This window comes from Ambystoma mexicanum, chromosome 3q, assembly GCF_040938575.1.
Source record: "Ambystoma mexicanum isolate Mex_15411 chromosome 3q, UKY_AmexF1_1, whole genome shotgun sequence".
NCBI classification, from domain to species: Eukaryota; Metazoa; Chordata; class Amphibia; order Caudata; family Ambystomatidae; genus Ambystoma; species Ambystoma mexicanum.
This window is the reverse complement of record NC_090926.1, coordinates 1,207,655,861-1,207,673,183: the sequence shown is the minus strand read 5'-3', so window position 1 is coordinate 1,207,673,183 and position 17,323 is coordinate 1,207,655,861. Positions and strand designations below refer to the sequence as shown.

At 48.2% G+C, this 17,323-nt stretch overlaps 1 protein-coding gene across 1 annotated transcript in view; it reads right to left on the bottom strand.

Annotated features, from left to right (window-relative positions):
• Window positions 1-1,387: 1,387 nt before the first annotated feature.
• KEAP1 (kelch like ECH associated protein 1) overlaps window positions 1,388-17,323 on the bottom strand; it is a 240,151-nt gene continuing 224,215 nt past the window's right edge. The window contains exons 5-6 of the mRNA XM_069604078.1: window positions 4,445-4,621; window positions 1,388-1,831 (exon numbers count right to left, since the gene is read on the bottom strand). Coding sequence (XP_069460179.1) covers window positions 1,659-1,831; window positions 4,445-4,621 — 350 coding nt within the window. The 3' untranslated portion in view covers window positions 1,388-1,658. The remainder of the gene's footprint in view (window positions 1,832-4,444; window positions 4,622-17,323) is intronic.

Sequence of the window (17,323 nt, the reverse complement as noted above, 5' to 3'; positions counted from 1 at the left end):
TGAATCTTCCGGATCCTCAGTGAAATCCGTTTCTCTTTTTGGTGTACTTCAGAGCCTCTACAATTTGTTTGACGCATCAACCAAACACGGGAGCATTTTCATGAAAAAAGGTCTGAAACACGGTGGGAATGTAGAATTGAAAGCTTGACAGCTGTGGGGTATCAATTTGTACAGATATACACAGCACTCATGAGCATTGAAGAAAAAGTCCTTTGTTTTACACTTGGAAGATTTCAGATTTAGTTGTACTTTAGTTGTGTGGTAGGACCTTCTATTTCAGGCGACCATTGTAAGAACATCCATGCTCCAAAGAAATTGATTGGCCGGCCTGCAATGATCTTAAGAACTGCATTGCCTTTGTCAAATGTTATAGGAGGTGTTGGTTTTGAGCCTGCTGTAACAGCAGCAAAACAGTTAACCTTACCTTTAGACGTTGACCCTACTTTTAAGGCAACTAAACGGCATAGGAAAAAGAATGTTTGCCGATGAGACTCGAGGCGAGACTCCTGAAAATGAAAACCGTTTTATCCCTTGATGGACACCATAACTACTTTGCTTGAACGGCGCTTTTCCCAGTGGTCTGCACCCAATACAAGCTCGGGTTTCATGTACAACATAAAGCTCTTGCCTGGAAAAGAAGAACTGATACAAGTGTGCAAGCACCTGGAGCAATTGCTAGCAGAGGGTGGCGATAGTGCATCAGAATCGGATATAGAGGCTTCCCAGTTGGCTGATAAACTGAGACATCAAGCAATCACTTCAGAAGAGTTCTGTTACCTCTCCCACCTCCCCCCGCACCTCTCCGTGAGGTTGCGTAGCACGTTCATCATACAAAAACCCAATTTGTTGTTTCCAAATGTGTGGGTAGCCACGAGGCTATTACTAACAATTCTAATTACTGTGGCAGATGGCGGGAGTAAATTGAAACTGATAAAGCTCCACAATGGCCAATGAAGGCTATTAGCCCTTACAATACTTTCAATTGAGAGTGAACGTGTTAAAAACATTGATTATGCAGCAGCAATAAATGCATTCGCAGCAGCAAAGTCAGGGAGAATACCATTAACAGACTAAACATCGACACAAAACTCGAAAAACCAAGCCTATTATTTACTGTTTATGTACTCTGTTTGTCTGAGGATTTACTAAGTTCTTGAATCACAATGTAATAAAACCTGTTTGTATAGAAGTGATTTATTGACGATGGGTAGGAGTTACTTAACAGTGGAGTGTAGTGTGGGAGTGGCGCGCATGCTGAGTGCAGAGGTGGGGAAGGCACATTTGAGCGTTTCGCCCTGGACACCAAATTGACTAGAAACTGCCCTGGTACCACAGTACTTAAGTAATGAAAACATTTCCTCCAAGAACACAAAGGAACGCCTGTTAATTCAGTAAATCGTGGCACTTTCTTTTATTAGACACAAACCGCAGCCACCCGTAGGAAAGATTTAGAAAGAACAAAAAAGGGCCGACAAGACAGTCGGTGCACAGTGTGTCCAATGCTGGCTTCCTTTGTGGAGGTTTCATCAAATGTCTTTAACACTGAACTTTTTCGGAGTCGAGTCTCATGAATTTGTCTCGTACAGCTGCTGTTTATGTTTGTGTTTTTTCCTCCTCACAAAAACACGAAAAACAGAGCTGGAAAATGGCTGGTTCTGTTAAAGACAGCAGCTGCCACGTGGGGCATCAGTTTGTTTGCGGCACGGCTCCATGGTAACGGCCACGCCTACCCCACTGCGGCCGGATGTCATGTGTGTCACTTCAGTCCACGTGTCGTTGGCAGGGTCGTAGCATTCCACGCTGTCCAGGAAGTTCTGCCCATCGTAGCCACCTGTAAAAAGGCACAAAGAATAAGTTCATCTGGAAGTGCTCTCAACTAACAGAGTACTGTGTACAGTGGCATGTGACATGTCAGTACAAAATATAGCAAGGAAATGAATATGTGCAGTTTAACATGCGCGTAGACTAAACAGCTGGATGGATTTTGCCAAATTGGTTTCGATAGCAGAAGAATGTGCGGGAATATATATTCCTTTGTTGATTTGACAGAAAACAACCCCTTTTATTTTTTGGGGGGGGGTTTGGAAATCCTCCACTTAATGTTTTTCCTAGATATGCAAGAGAATTACTAACATTGTAACCATCTTCCTATAATGGTCTATATAGAGGACAGTCAAATTTAAGTCCATGACGATAGTCCACAGATGCCTTTTTGGAGAGGCGCCAACCTATTTCAAAAAACAATTCTCACTGTATGTGCCCAGGAGATGTTTAAGATCAGCAGTTGCAGGTTTCTTGCACATACCCGCCGTTGAGCTGGCATCAGGACGAGGAAGATCTTTCCTGGTCAAGGCCGCAAATTATTGGAATGAGCTACCCGCTGTTCTGAGACAGGATGGAAACCATCTTAGTTTCAGGAAAGCACTGAAAACGTTCCTTTTTTCCTTTTCCAATAATTCCTCAAAGAATCTAGTGACTCTATAGGACCCTGCTAGGGCACCGAGAACACGGAAAGGCTTTCCTATCTGAAGTTTGCATCACTGGTTTCTCCGCGGCCTGATGCCTGCGGGCTTACGGCCTGCTAGAAGCACACAGACATGGCGGTGCTTGGGCAATCTCTGAAGACAGCATGCTTGTGGGGAGCACTATTGAAGGCCTGGATCTTGTGAATGGCCAAGAAATTATTTTTCCTTTGTGAATTTACATGATTGCAATGAGACTTCGATGCTTGATGAGCGTCAAACAAAAATTCCAAAAGAGAGCAAATGAAAATTGAAGAGCAGTGATTAAGGGAGTTCTTCGTGAGTGATTGAATAATATTGTATTTTAAACTACAAATGGGCATCTGCTTTAAAGGTATAATTAAAGCAATTTGTTTGGGTTTGCACGGAATTGTGAGGTATTGGGATTGTGAAATATAGCCAAGGAAAAGGGAGTGATTTGAATTACACATGCGTCACAGGGGCGCAAGTACTTCACGCATGTCTATTCATTAAGGCTGATTTGAGACAGGTTCATGTTTCGCCTCAGGGTGAGACACCATTGCCGTGTCCTCTGCAGTGTAAACATCTACGTGACCTTGCAGTTCACATTCCATGATATGACATGATGGGTTATTTATAAGGCGCTTAATACCCAGAGGTATCTAGGCGCGGACCCGGGGATCAAACCTGTGTTGCTCTGTGTCGTCTTGCTTCCAAGGCGAGCAGTTGCCACCGAGCTATCCTCCCGAGACAAACATATATAGATATATAGTGCTAGTTTAGAGTGATTTGGACAAAAGGGAAGAAATAAGAATGGGCCAAGGATCTGAATTGAAAAGGCTTGTTCTGCATTGGTAGTCTGTGCAGTGATGCCACTTTCCTCTGCAGTGTCCTTTGCTTTATGTTCTTGGCTCTAGTCTTTATTCTAGATCGTATTGGGCTGGGCGAATAGATCAGAGGCAACGTGCTTGAGACCGCATGGAGCAACAGAGGTTCAATCCCCGGGTCCGCTCTTAGAAACCTTTGAGTATTGTTATAAATAACCAATTACATTACATTTTTACATTATATGTGCGCCCTGATGTGCTTTTGGGACAGTAAAAATGATTAAAGTGATATTTTGCAGCACTTAAACATACATCTAGATGTTTTGGTGAAGAAATGCAATGTTTGCATATAATTTTAATATAAATACAATGGGGCGGTTGGGAGTTTTGGGGCTGGAAGGAAAAAGGTGAGGAGGTTTCCTAAACATCACAATGTTTAAGAAAACGCATGTTAATTTACGAGTTGTTTCTAGAGAGGAGGTATGTGTAAATGACAATGGTAAGTAGCTTGGTTTGCTACAGAAGTGCCAGGAATGCTGCGGTGGACATTTACAGGAACAAAGCAGATGTCCCAGACTTGACAGAACAGCGATTGCTTTGCTCTGCATTAAAATTCAAACCCGTTCACACTGGCACAGTTACATTTTAAAGTTAAGACTTGCAGGTGCAAAGGAGCAAAAGGTGGGGGGCAGGGGGGGGTGTGTGGAGGGAGAACAAGGTACATGTATGCTCATCATCAGTGGCTTAGTAACCCTACATTGCGCAAGTCATTAGGAAAATGAACTGGGGTTCAACCATTTTTACAGAAAGAGCACCCCTTAAAGAAAATGACTGGCCAAATGAAAACAAACGGAATGAATTAGTTATGGGCACCATTTCGATTCTAATCATTTGCCTTAAGATCTGGTCCATATGGGGGAGAATCATAATGGGAGGCTTATACTCTTAGTAACCCTTCGTTGTAGGGGGTCCTCATTGACTGTAACTTCTGCTGCAATTTGCCTAGTATGATTAAAACTCCAATTGGGAGCCATGTGCCAGTCGCAGGGAGGGTACTGTGCAATAGGCATTGGACCAGAATAGTCTTCATACACACGTGAGGTGCAGTAGAAGCCTCCGAGGAAGGCGACTTACCCAAGGCGTAGATTTTCCCATGGTGGACGGTGACGCCCAGTGCACTTCGCCGGTGTTTCATGGGGGCTCCCAGCGTCCAGCTGTCTGTAGCCACGTCATATCGTTCCATGCTGTTCAGCTGGTCGGTACCATCGTAGCCGCCCATTGCGTAGATGCAATTGTCTAGAGCACAAACGCCTGAAATGAGGAGCAGAGGTTCTAAGGGAGCAGCAATTATCCATTCCAGTGCAATAGGACAACGGTTCTGTTTGACAAAAGATTCTCAAATAAAGATTTTCTAATTTTTACAGTGTAAAGTTAAGACGGTCAATTTAAAACAAACCTTATTTACATGGATTCTGTGATGCTCCCACTGTGTACTTTGCTTTCTACTTTTAATGGTCATTGTCTATTGTTCATGTTCTTCCTGCATCTACCCTTTAAGCCTAGGTCTGCTAACATTCTACTTTGCTTTTAGCAATGCTGGCACCAACCCAAATCCTCGCCACACACTCGCTTGGCAGCTATTTGCAGCTGTGCTCCAGATTACATGCAGAACCCTCCAGATTACGCACCCTACTTCCACAACATTTTCCTGCAAGACCCTGCGCGATCTGTCTGCATATCCCCTTCTTTGTTTCTTCGCCACCCCCCCCCCATCCCGACCCCATCAATCTCTGTGGCCTGGTCAATGTCACACAACATCTCCCCGCTCCCAAGTCACTTTCCTTTCAGACTCCACTTTCCTCCCCTTCTATAACAGTCACAGGTGAGTTTCCAATTGGCCACTTTATTGCTGTGGACCCTCTGGACTACCTGCAACTATCCTGCCCATTATTTCGCAGCAATTTCATATGTTTAAGGCTTTACCAAATACTCTGGAAGATACTCACTAGAGGGGCAGAGCCAGCATAGTTACGACAATTCTTGATGGCCAGGAAACTAATTTCCAAGCTATCTTTCTTGGATAAATAACATCAGATAAAGCATAAAGCAATATGTAAATGCATGCGTGAACTTTCATGGAAACAAAGGGTGTGTGGTGGACTGGAATTTAGATTGTCATCAATTGAAGGAACAATTAAAAAGCAAGGTATGGAAATGGGAATGCTGCAAGAACATTACATACTTATCGAGAAAGAAATTAGCAAAATATGCATCGCAAGCTTTTCTGATAATGCAAGCACAGAAATATATCTAAAAATCGATAAGCATTTAGTCCTATAACAGTTAAGTTACACTAATGCGAATAGGACTAGGCAGACCTAAAGTGTATATCACAAGACCTAAAAGACTGCTCCCTTTTATTAGGTCTATGAACTTTTGACTTTTAATCTAATGAAACTAGCTGAAAGTATATACAGTTGTTTAGACCAGGAAAGGGGAGACATTGATTAGTGCAAATTCTAAGTAATATGACTATATGATGACAAATTGACTTCATTGATAATTCGATCATAAGAACAACTTGTCTTGAACTAGAAATATATGTCTCCCCTTGTCCCGTTTGACTTTGGCTCGTTTATTTTGGTTTGTTCAATATTGTTTGATCTTATTTTATTGATGTTATTTATCTGTATTTTATTCTCTAATATACATATGTGTAAAGTTTATATTCTAAACTGTATCACATTATTATTAAATATCTAAAAATCAAAAACTTGTCATGGGCACCCCTCTATGAGAACGAACACGGCATAAATGGCATGTTCTATGGAAAGGTACCCACTCTAGAGTCTAGCTCACTGTGCCTTTCACAGATGGGAGATATCCATTTGCATATGAGTCTTTGTCCCGTCCACATGGGCAGTCCAGCACCGAAATGCTATGTCGGGCCTCATCAGTGAGGTGGGGTTGCTGTTGGTACTCTTGTTCAGAGTAGAATTGCCTAGCATTTCGGTGCTGGACTGCCCCTGGGCAGGACAAAGACTGATATGCGGGGACATTTCTCCTCTGTGAAAGGGACAGTGAGCTAAAGACTTGGTTGAGACTCTCCCAAGATTTATGTTCTAACGCCTTCTACCATTGCAGTTATGTTATACCCAGGGATGAGAGGGCTTGTAAGAGTTGTGGTTCAAATACGGCACTGGAAAGCTAATGAAATGCCCATGCGTGCACCAGGAATAGGACACATTCCTGGGGAAATCCACACAGATCAAGTTCACGTTCCATTAACCCATTTTTGAATCTCAGCTGAATCTATATCTTTAAATGCATCAAGAGGTATTTGGTATGTTGGCATGACAAGTGTCTCTCTGCTCTATTCTACACAGGAAATGTGTAATATGAAGCCTGCTCGTTTTATTTTTTTATGTTGTAAGGATTCAGAAGGACACTGACACACAGGTGGCATGGTGGTTGCTATAAAGCTTTTTATAAAGGAAAATTAGCAGGTGTATGCGTGCTTTGCACAGTAATTACCACTTCAATCCTACTTTGAAGTTCATTCAATGACCGAATATAGATGTTGCATGGTTGTTTGCGTTACCCAAACTGCATTGCAATCGATTCCAGCTACTTGAAGCGTTGAGTTTGTGCGCAACATTACTGGTGTACCGATCTACAGCCAAGGATGCAGCAACATCAACGTAAGTGCCGTACGTGTAGGGCTGAAGTGTGTAAGCTTGAAGTGGCGTACCCGCACCTGAACAGCTGAAGCATGCAAGCTTCGTACTGTTGATGGCATACATTCAGCAACTTCTGTGGGAAATTGTTTCTGTAATTATCATGAGAGATTTGCCGCAACGTGACGGACAACATAATTGCGGACAGTATTGAAGAGACATGCACCATTTCCTGTGACCCGCATTACTACAAAAGCACCGTTTGTCACCCGCATGACTTCAAAAGTGTGCGTTGCTTATGTCAGCTAGAATGCTGATAGTGCGGAAAGTTTAGGAACAATAAACTGCTGAAGTTTACGTAGAACTATGGCACAAAGATCCAAATGGCATGGGGAAGCATTGCAGAACACTATGCCAAGGAACCTACCCACATGCCAAATTTCAGGTTTCTATAGCAAACGTCTTTATCGCTTTCATGACCAGGATAATGGCTCCCGCTCCTAGTAGCTTGATTCAACAGTTCAACACAATCATGGGGGAATGACTCCCTTGCCCTGGCCTTGGTAAACAGGATAATCACTCCCTTCTCCTTGTATTGTGGTTCACAGTTCACCAGGGGAAATTACTTCCTTTGCCTGGACTCTCGCTTCACTTAGCTTCACCTTTTCACAGTATCAGAATGACTCCCTTCCGCAGCCCTTCCCTGGCTCTGTTCTCAGAAGCTCTTGGCTTCTGCCTTCACAGTTCATGACACAAGGGGGAAGGACTACCTTCCCCTTGCCTTTTTTCAGACTTCTTACAATTCGCCACAGCCGGAGGAATTCCTCCCTTCCCCTTCTAAGGCTTCTTGTTACAGTTCACAACCATAGGGGCGACACTACCCCTTCTACTCTTTTTGTGCCAAACAGCATTCGGGAATCGGTAGCATGTTCACTGCAGTTGTGAGGAGGGCTCTTCATGGCTCTTCACCGCCTCCTCATCCAGTACTGGTACTCTCCCTGGAGTAGACTAGTTTCTTCGTCCCAGTATTTGTAATATGAATCATATTTGGGTAGTCTTGCCGCTTCCTCTTGTCAGTCGGGTTTAATCCTTTAGCCCCCCAAATAGGTGTTTGGGTTGGTTAGGGATCAGGTTGGGGCATGGAGTTGTGTAGGATGAGGGGTGGCATACCTTGCTCTCCCTAGATGGTCGCTCTCGTCTCCAGAGGGGAGAAGAGAAGAGTCTCTCTCCATGAGATCCTCACTCTGTGTACCACCCCAGGGGGGCAATCAGGTAGGAGCCTCACCTCCCTGGCCTTATGGGGAGGGGCTCCCCCTCGGGGAGAAGGGACGGCATCTACTGACTCTTCACAATGCATACTGAATGCAAATTGACATGCATAGTTTATGTATTTATATCTTGTGTGAAATGTTTTCATTTCAACTAAAACAAATACTAATAAAATAAAAAAGAAAATTGAAAAGGAAATATTTGTTCCCCATGGGATGGGCACAATGCTTAAGGTTGCGGCTCAGAGGAAACTGTGTATAGTGAGGGGGCATCGAGAAAGGGGAATGCACCAACTCTGCCACTAGAATAAGAAGAGACCCCAACAGGAAATGGGATTCAATTTTACCTCCAAAACAGGCACAATGGTATAAAAAGACATGTTCTTCTCTTTTAATAGGAGTAAAGAGAACCCAAGAATCAACTGGATTATGCACAGCAAGAATGGTATTCTAGGGATTAATGTGGTGTAGGGATCAAAGTATTCCTGCATAGTGTAGGCTTGAATATCAGCAGCACAAGAACATTTCCAACCCACGTTAAAAAGAGTCACCGTTTTTAATGTATATTACAATTCATTGTTTTGTGTCCTGATGAAGGTCTGTTGAACAAGATAGTCTGAAACATTGTTGGCCTGTAGTCAAGCTAAACAGACTATCATAGTGGATACATTTAGGAGGATTTATTTCATGCAGAGGGTTTGTCACCAGCATGATCTATTGCATCTTACACCTTGTCTGCTGCCAAGGCCCAGTGCTCCAGAATCCAGAGCTTTGGCAACTGGCAAGATTCTGTGATTTGGCAGTGAAATCTGCGCCCAGTGAGCGAGACCCTGCATTTCCTGTTGCTCCTTGTCCTACAATGCATGCATTCTCCAAGACTTACCATCTTGCAGTCTTTACTAGACTATCCTTGATCTACCCTGGCACCATAGCTGTAGCAGTGGTTGAGCTATCAAGGCTAGCTCTCAGGAGGGACTATAAAAACTAGAAGAGTACCCTCTGTTGCAACTATAACACAGAGATTCACGAAAAGCAGGACAAAACAATTCTTTGGCCTGATATCTCAGGCTGTTTAAAAAAGAAGTGAGTTGCTCAATTCTAACAATCCCAAAATAAATCAGCATCTCAATAAATCTTTACCACCCACTCGGGAGGTTGGTTCTAAACAGTTCAACAAAACAGTACAACCTTTAAACCAAAAGTTGATAAGAAATGTATTTTAAGAATAAGAGTAAAAGACATCAGATTTTTAGACAAGTTATAAACAGATAATACAGACGAGTTTAATCTATTTGGAACATAATCAAACAGCTCAAAACGAATAATGCTTCAAATTGAGTTCAATAACAAAGAACAAAAACAAAGTATACATGCATGTGCAATTTAGTGAAAAATTAATTGCATCATGAAACCCCCTTCTTTGGTACATTATTTCCTCATTAGTGGGGCAGAGTCAATGAGTTATGCAGGGTCTTTCGATGCAAGATATCTGATCAATTGTCAATAGCTCAGGAGGGAAACATGATAGGATAGACAAGAATACAAAGTAACACACAATTACTTTGAATAAAGAATGCTGTGTGATGAATGGGGTTGGGCGAGGTAGTGCAACTGTCTCGTGGTCATGAGAAATGTACTCATGTTTCAACAGTTTTTATTTTAAGCTTGTCGCAGAGTTTGGGGTTAGGCCAAATGCATATAGGAATTGGGTGTAGTTCTACAGATAAGGAAGTCCCTGAAGAAAACAGTTTCAGGGAGGAACAAAGTAGGATATTTCGAGTGTCCAATACTTCCAGGCAGATTTCTCCAAATTAAAATTCAATCCTAGTTTTAAGAGTCCTTGTCCCCTCCAGACAAGCCCTGGCTGTACCTTTGGACATTACAAAGCAATGTCCAAAGGTACAGCCAACAGAAAGATCCAAACCCCATTCTGAACATGTGCTTCGCCTCCTGGCAAACGGCAAGCTAAAACACAAAGTGCAAAGTGCAAATTCCCGGTTAATAAAAGTTTACAAAACCTATTCTGTAATGTCCATCCCTGGTCTTGGACATAAAAACACCTCTCTTTCAGGGTTCTCATTCTGGACCACTTTCTCTTCCTGCTTTCACACTGCAGCTATGGACCTCTCCTAGGTCATGGATTATCAGGCTTCACATCGGTCTTGGTCTTCCACCTTGTACTGGGTTTTCCTCCGCAACTCCTTCCTGTATTGTTGGGGCTATCCCAAAGCTCTGGTACTTCATAACTGGTATCTTCGCATGTTATGGCTTTCGCAGATCTCAGGTTTTTTGTTTTTTTCCAACATTATTTTTGGCATAACAAGGCATACAAATTCTGTGATTGTTATATGCTTTTACAAACTTGCTAAAGCATTTATTCGTCACACATTTTGAGCTTTTCATTGCGCGGGACCAGATGTGGTGCCATTCCTCTGGTTCGATTGGTCTTCCAATGTCCTCTTTCCATTTCACCATTTACGGTTCTTTTTTAGTGGGGTCTGTTCTGTCTAGTATTTTGTACAGTGTGGATATTTTCCCTTTCGGGGGGGTTTGCCGAGAGGGTGAGTTCCAATGCTGTGAGCTCTCTGCTGCCCTGTTTCCTGACCTGGGGATTTGACAGCCAGTGCCTCAGCTACATATAACGGAACCTTTCCGTTTCCGGAATCTTGAATTTTGTTTTGCACTCTTCAAAGTTTAAAGGGAGACCACTCTCGAAATCCGAAATAGTCTCAAGGCCCCCCGGCCCACCACTCCGCAAACTGATTTGGTGAGATTCCAGGGGAGAAGTCGGGGTGGTCCCTTATTGGCGTGAGGGGACCCGCTGTGCCTCTGCATTTCCAACGGCGGGCTGCCGCTTTCCAGCTGGCGACCGTGTTTCTTGTTGCTGGTAGGGGACCCAGGTCCTGGGCCCCTTGGCGCTCTTTGGAGTGAGGCAGAGATTCCAGCGGGGTCTGGCTCCAATCTTCTTCCAGTTGTAACCACCGAGGACGGTTGGTAAGGAGCTTCCAGGCAAAGGCCGGGGCCAGTTGGGTGGCGAGGCAGTACCTTGCTACGTCTGGGACCCCTAGGCCTCCCAGGGCGGCACAGAGCATGATGCGTTTCGGGATGCAGGCTCTCTTTCCCTCCCAGACTAGATTCAGAATCTCTCCTTGCAGCCTTTGCAGAGCCTTTTCCCGGATCGACACCGGCAGGGCTTGAGCGTAATATAACAGCCGTGCGGTTAGGTTCATTTTTATCACCGTGGTTCGGCCGATCCAGCGGTTGATGTCATTTTTCAGGTGTCTGAAGAGTGCCGGAAAGTTTGTTTTATACAGCTTCTCGGTTTTGTTGGGTATACGAATTCCCAGATAACGGATGCTGCTTCTTGCTCAAGGGATCTGGAACTCTGCTTCGAGGTGGGATTTGGACTTTCTTGGGATATTGATGCCTAGTACTACTGATTTGGAGATGTTTATTGTGAACCCTGAGGCTATGCGGAACTCCTCCCGAGTTTGCCGTAGGGCTCTTACTGATTCTTCTGGTTTGGTGAGTGTGAAGAGCACATCGTCCGCATATAGGGCGATTTTGTAGGATTCACTTTTAAACGTTAGGCCCAGTATTAATGAGTTTCGGCGGACCCTGTCCGCGAATGGCTCCATTGATAGAACACAAATAAGTGGGGAGAGAGGACATCCCTGCCTCGTTCCTCTGGTTATATTTATCCTGCTGGATTTGGCCCCGTTGAGGCATTAGGTTCGTAGATGGTCCTTGGTAGATGGCTAGGATCCATTTTGCAAAATTTGGGCCGAAGCGTCTTAGGATTTTCTCCACGTAGCCACAATCGAGCATATGGAACAAGTTACTTAACTGTAACTGTTGTTCTCAAGCATGGGTCTGGCATGGATTCACATGCTCATGAATATTCCCCGTCAGGCCAGGAATCCTCGGTATAGAAAAAAAATCAGCATCAGTTTTGTTTCTGATCTGTCTTTCTTAGTAGTAACCAATCACTGGTCTCTGGGTCATACTGCCCCCAGCCAATGACTGCCCTCTCCCCAAGCCCCGCCTCCGGCAGCCATCCTCAGATTTGGTAGCACGTAAAGTGGCAGTATGACCAAGTGAAGAGCCGCAGAGGGGTAGGTGGGAGGGTTCGCATGTGAATCCATGCCAGACCCATGCTGGAGAACAACAGTTACAGGTAATTAACTTGTTCCTTCTCCAGCATGGGGTCTGGCATGGATTCACATGCTCATGAATAAGAGAATACATAGCAGTACACACATGCACAACCACGGGAGGTGGCAACAGGCTCAACATTAAGCAACTCTTACCTCCTCAACAGGCTCACCTTAGGCAACAGGTTGCGCAGCACTGCTTGGCCGACCCTGGAGTCCCGATCGACACAGTAGAATCGTGTGAAGGTGTGCATCGACTTACATGTCGCAGCCCTGCAGATGTCCAGCAGGGGCACACCAGACAGGAACACCGTGGTAGCAGCGATCGCTCTGGTCGAATGGGCTCTCGGACGGCCGGGCAGCTGTCGGTTAGCCAGCCGGTGACAGTGCATGATGCAGCCGGAGAGCCATCTGGAAATGGAAGCCTTCGAGAGAGCCTTCCCTTGATTCACAGTCCCAAAGTTCACAAACAGTTGTGACGTCTTCCGAAAACTCTTCGTGCGGTCCACGTAGAACTTCAGCGCTCTAGCTTCATCCAGCGAGTACAAAGTCCTCTCAGCCGCCGACGAAGGCGACAGGAAGAAAACTGGCAACACCAAGGGCTCGTTGAGGTGGAAGTCTGACGGGACATTGGGCATAAAGTATGGGTGTGTCCTCAGCACCACCCTCGTGTCATGAAAAGTCAAGTATGGAGGCTTGCAAGATAGGGTCTGGATCTCTCCCACTCGTCGTGCGGAGGTGATGGCCACGAGGAAAGCTGTCTTCCACGACAGGAACTTCAAAGGCGCTGAATGCATAGGCTCGAATGGGGCCCCCATGAGCTTGGTCAGCACCACATTAAGCTCCCACGCCGGGGCAGGTGCATTCACCGGCGGGAATGATCGGAATAGTCCCTTCATGAATTCTTTCACCAGGCGAGGAGACCACAGGGACGTCCGTCCCGTCTTCCTGGTATATCGGGAGATTGCAGCCAGATGTATTTTGATGGAGGCGTGAGCCAGTCCAGCTTTGGCCAGCGACAGTAGGTACGGCAGTACTTGAGGGGCCGTAATCCGCAGAGGGTTAATCTTCTGTGCACGGCACCAGACAGAACCTCTTCCATTTATGTCCGTAGCACTTGAGAGTTGGACGCCCTGGCCTTTGCAAGCACCTCTCTGCAGTCGGCCGGGATGTCGTACCCTCCAAACTCTAGCGTTGCAGGAGCCAGGCCTGCAAGTTCAGCGACTCCGGGTTGTGGTGAAGAATGGCGCCTCCTTCTCTGGAGAGAAGGTCTGCGTCCGCCGGCAGCTTGACTGGTGGGGACGTTGACAAGTCCAGAAGGTCCGGGAACCAGATCTGCCTCGGCCACACCGGTGCGACGAGGATCATCCTGCACCGGGACCTCTTGAGCTGGTTGATGAGCCGGAGCAGCAACAGCAGCGGAGGGAACGCATAAAGAAATAGGCCGTCGCAGGGGAACGAGAAAGCATCGCCCATGCTCCTCGGCTGGGGGAACCTGCTGGCGAACCTCTGGCGCTTGGAATTCGCCGCCATCGCGAAGAGATGGATTTGGGGTTCGCCCCATCGTCGGAAGAATCGATCCACTTGATCCTGGTGTAGTTCCCACTCGTGGCACGAGCGCAGCTCCCTGCTGAGTGAGTCGGCGATCGTGTTTTTTATTCCTGCCAGATAAAGAGGCACCAGAAACATCCCTTGGGCGACGGCCCAATGCCACAGATCCTGGGCTTCCTTGGATAGGGCCGGGGACCTGGTTCCGCCCTGCTTCCGGATGTAGAACATCGTGGTGGTGTTGTCGGTGAAGATCCTCACCACCTTGCCCTCGAGGGACGGAAGAAAGGACCTGAGGGCCCAGAACACAGCGCGGAGCTCCAAAATGTTGATGTGGAGAGACTTCTCCTCCGAGAGCCAAAGGCCTCTTGCGTGAAGATCTCCGGAGTGTGCTCCCCAACCTTCCAGGGAGGCGTCCGTCGTCACCGTCACCTGGTGAGCTGGGGTCTGAAAGTCCATGCCCGCCGACAGATGGGCGCGGGTACTCCACCACCGGATCGCCTGACGGAACGTCTCGTTGAGGGATCCTGTCCTCGAAGCTGCCCGTCGACTGGATCCAGCGGGCATAGAGGAACTCCTCTAAGGGTCTCATCCGAAGCCTGAAAGGCGCACCAGATAAATGCAGGAGGACATCATCCCGAGGAGGGACTTGATAGATCTTACCCTGGCCATGTCCGTGGCCAGCAGACGCTGCATTTTGCCCAGAATGGTCCTGGTCCTTTCCTCCGACGGCGAGGCCAGTCGTGCCACTTTGTCGAGCTTGGCGCCCAGAAACAGGGCGACTTGCAACGGGACCAGGTGGGATTTCGGAAAGTTGATGGAGAATCCCAGGTCTGTGAGCAGCTGGACGGTCTTCGCAGTGTGCTCCACAGCGAGCTCCCTTGTCCTTGCCCGGATGAGCCAGTCATCCAGGTAGGGGTAGACGTGGGTCCCCTGTAGGCGCAGCCGCGCCGCCACCGGTGCGAGGCACTTGAACACCCTGGGTGCCAACTTCAATCCGAACGGGAGGGCCTTGAACTGGTAGTGCCGCCCTTGGACCACGAACCTGGAGGAACTTTCGGTGTCTTTTTAGAATGGGGATGTAGAAGTACGCATCCTCCAAGTCCAACGACAGGAAATCGCCCCCCTCCAGCTGTCCGAGCACATGCTGGAGGGTGTCCATACGGAACTTGTGCCTTGATGTACTTGTTCAGTCGTCTTAGGTCCAGAATGGGGCGCCATCCTCCTGTCTTCTTTTTTACGAGGAAGTACCTTGAGTAAACTCCGGTGCCCCGAAGCCTCTTTGGGATGAGCTTGATGGCACCCTTCTTGAGCATCGCCCTTACTTCCAACAGTAGTTGAGGGACGTGATTTTCCTTCCTGGCCACGGGTGGAACGCGAGGGCACTTCTGAAACTCGAGGGCATGCCCTTGGGCTAGGGCGTCCAGCACCCAACGGTTGGTGGAGATGGACTCCCACACGCTGACGAACCTCGCCAGCCGGCCTCCCACCGTGGTGCTTTGGCGGGGGCCCGACCCCACGTTCGGTTCAATCTTGTTTGGAGGCCGCCTTGCCTCCTTGACCCCCTTGTTGACGACGACGGGCACCACCTGCCTTGCCACGTCCCCTGTAGGCTTCCTGGGACGAAGATCTTGCCGCTTGGCGGTAAGTGGATTAGCCACTGCCGGATCCCTTGGAGGCACCTTGTCTGCCTCCAGAGCTCCGAAAGGACGGCCGTCGTTGTTGGAGCACTCCCAGTGCCCGGGCAGTCTCCGTGTCTGTCTTGATGGCCTGAAGGGACTCATCAACCGCCTTCCCAAACAGGTTGTTCCCATCGAAGGGCATGTCCAACACCTTGGTTTGTACGTCCTGGCGGAAATCCGTGGCCTTGAGCCATCCTCGTCGTCTCAAGCAAACGCCGTTGCCTAACTGACGGAAACTGGTGTCGGCGATGTCCGTTGCCACCGTGATGGCGTGGTCCGAAGCAATCTCCCCCTCCTGTAGGATTTCAAGGGCCTCAGCCCTTTTGGCATCCGGAAGGAAGTCTAACAGAGGGGCGATTTTGAACCACAACTCTGTCGTAGCGGGCTACGATAGCCAGGGCGTTGGCCGCCTTGATAGTTGTCGCTGCAGATGAGATGATCCGTCGTCCCATCGTGTCCAACTTCCTGCCCTTGCCGTCCGGCGGGGAAGTTGATGTTGAGGCCGATGCCCACCCCAGCTTTCTTCTTTGCCGCCTCCGAGACGACCGAATCCGGGGTAGGTTGTGCCCAAAGGCACAAGGGGGCAGCGTCGGGGACCCGGTACTACTTCTCATACCGGTCCCTCTTTGCCGGCGCCATGGCAGGGTTCTTGAGGAGGGCGAGCCCCTCATCCCAGATGTCATCAAGAAGCGGTACGGCGAGGACCGTCTTCCTTTTAGCCTTGCGCCGTTGGTATAGGAACCCTTCTTTCTTTTCTTCTGGGCAGAGCTGGAAAAGCTTGGATGCCCTGGAAATCATGGCATGAAAGGATCCAATCTTGTCGGGCGGGGACGCCCGAGCAGGAGGCGACGGGGGAAACGTCCGTCGTCGCCTCCGTCGTCATTTGTACCTGTCGTAGCCGTGTCTGTGCCTGCATCATCCCCGTGGGTAGTAGACCGGGGGGCAGGCAGAGCAGGCCACAGAGGTGGGAGAGGTGGCGTAGGATGCATCCTCCTCCTCTTAAGCAGTGGACTCTCCGAAGGTCCTGGCTCCGGTTCCCCCGTCGGGTCTGGCTCAGGTACCTCTGTCGGGGGAAGGGGCAACCTTGTCCTTATCTCCGATCATAAGGACTGAATCGCTGACAAAATGGCCGCCGAGGTGTCCTGCGGCGCCGGAAACGATGGGCGCGAGGGCTCTTGAGGAGTCTTGTCGGTGACACCGTCGCTCTCGTCGTCGCCCTCGTCGGGATCCCTCCCGATGGGCTGGGCCTCTTCCACGACTTCGATGAGCTCTTCTTCAGAGGTTGTGTCCGTATCCACGATGGCCACCAGCCTCTCCCCCACCTTTTCCAACGAGGACTTTGTGGGGGTCTTCTCAATGGGCTTGAAAGACAACTCCCTCCGCGGTGGCAAGGAGACTGAGTCCTGAGGGCGCCTCCGAGCCAGGGCCGCGGCGACATCCTCAATCGAGGTCTTAGCAGGTTGAATTAAGGCCATCGTCACCTTCTGGACGCCTGGGGCCTTCACCTTGGGGGGAGGGTCCGAGCCTTGCTCCCCCTCTGCCGGAATCTTCGAGATCGACCGGGGCCTCTCCAGAAGCTTCGCTGGGTTCTCGGACTTCCTCTTACCCGAGCCAGAGCATTGGCTCGTGGTTGATGGCGCCGGGGAGGATGCGCCCTGCCTGGCAGCCAAGGAGCCCGACTGTT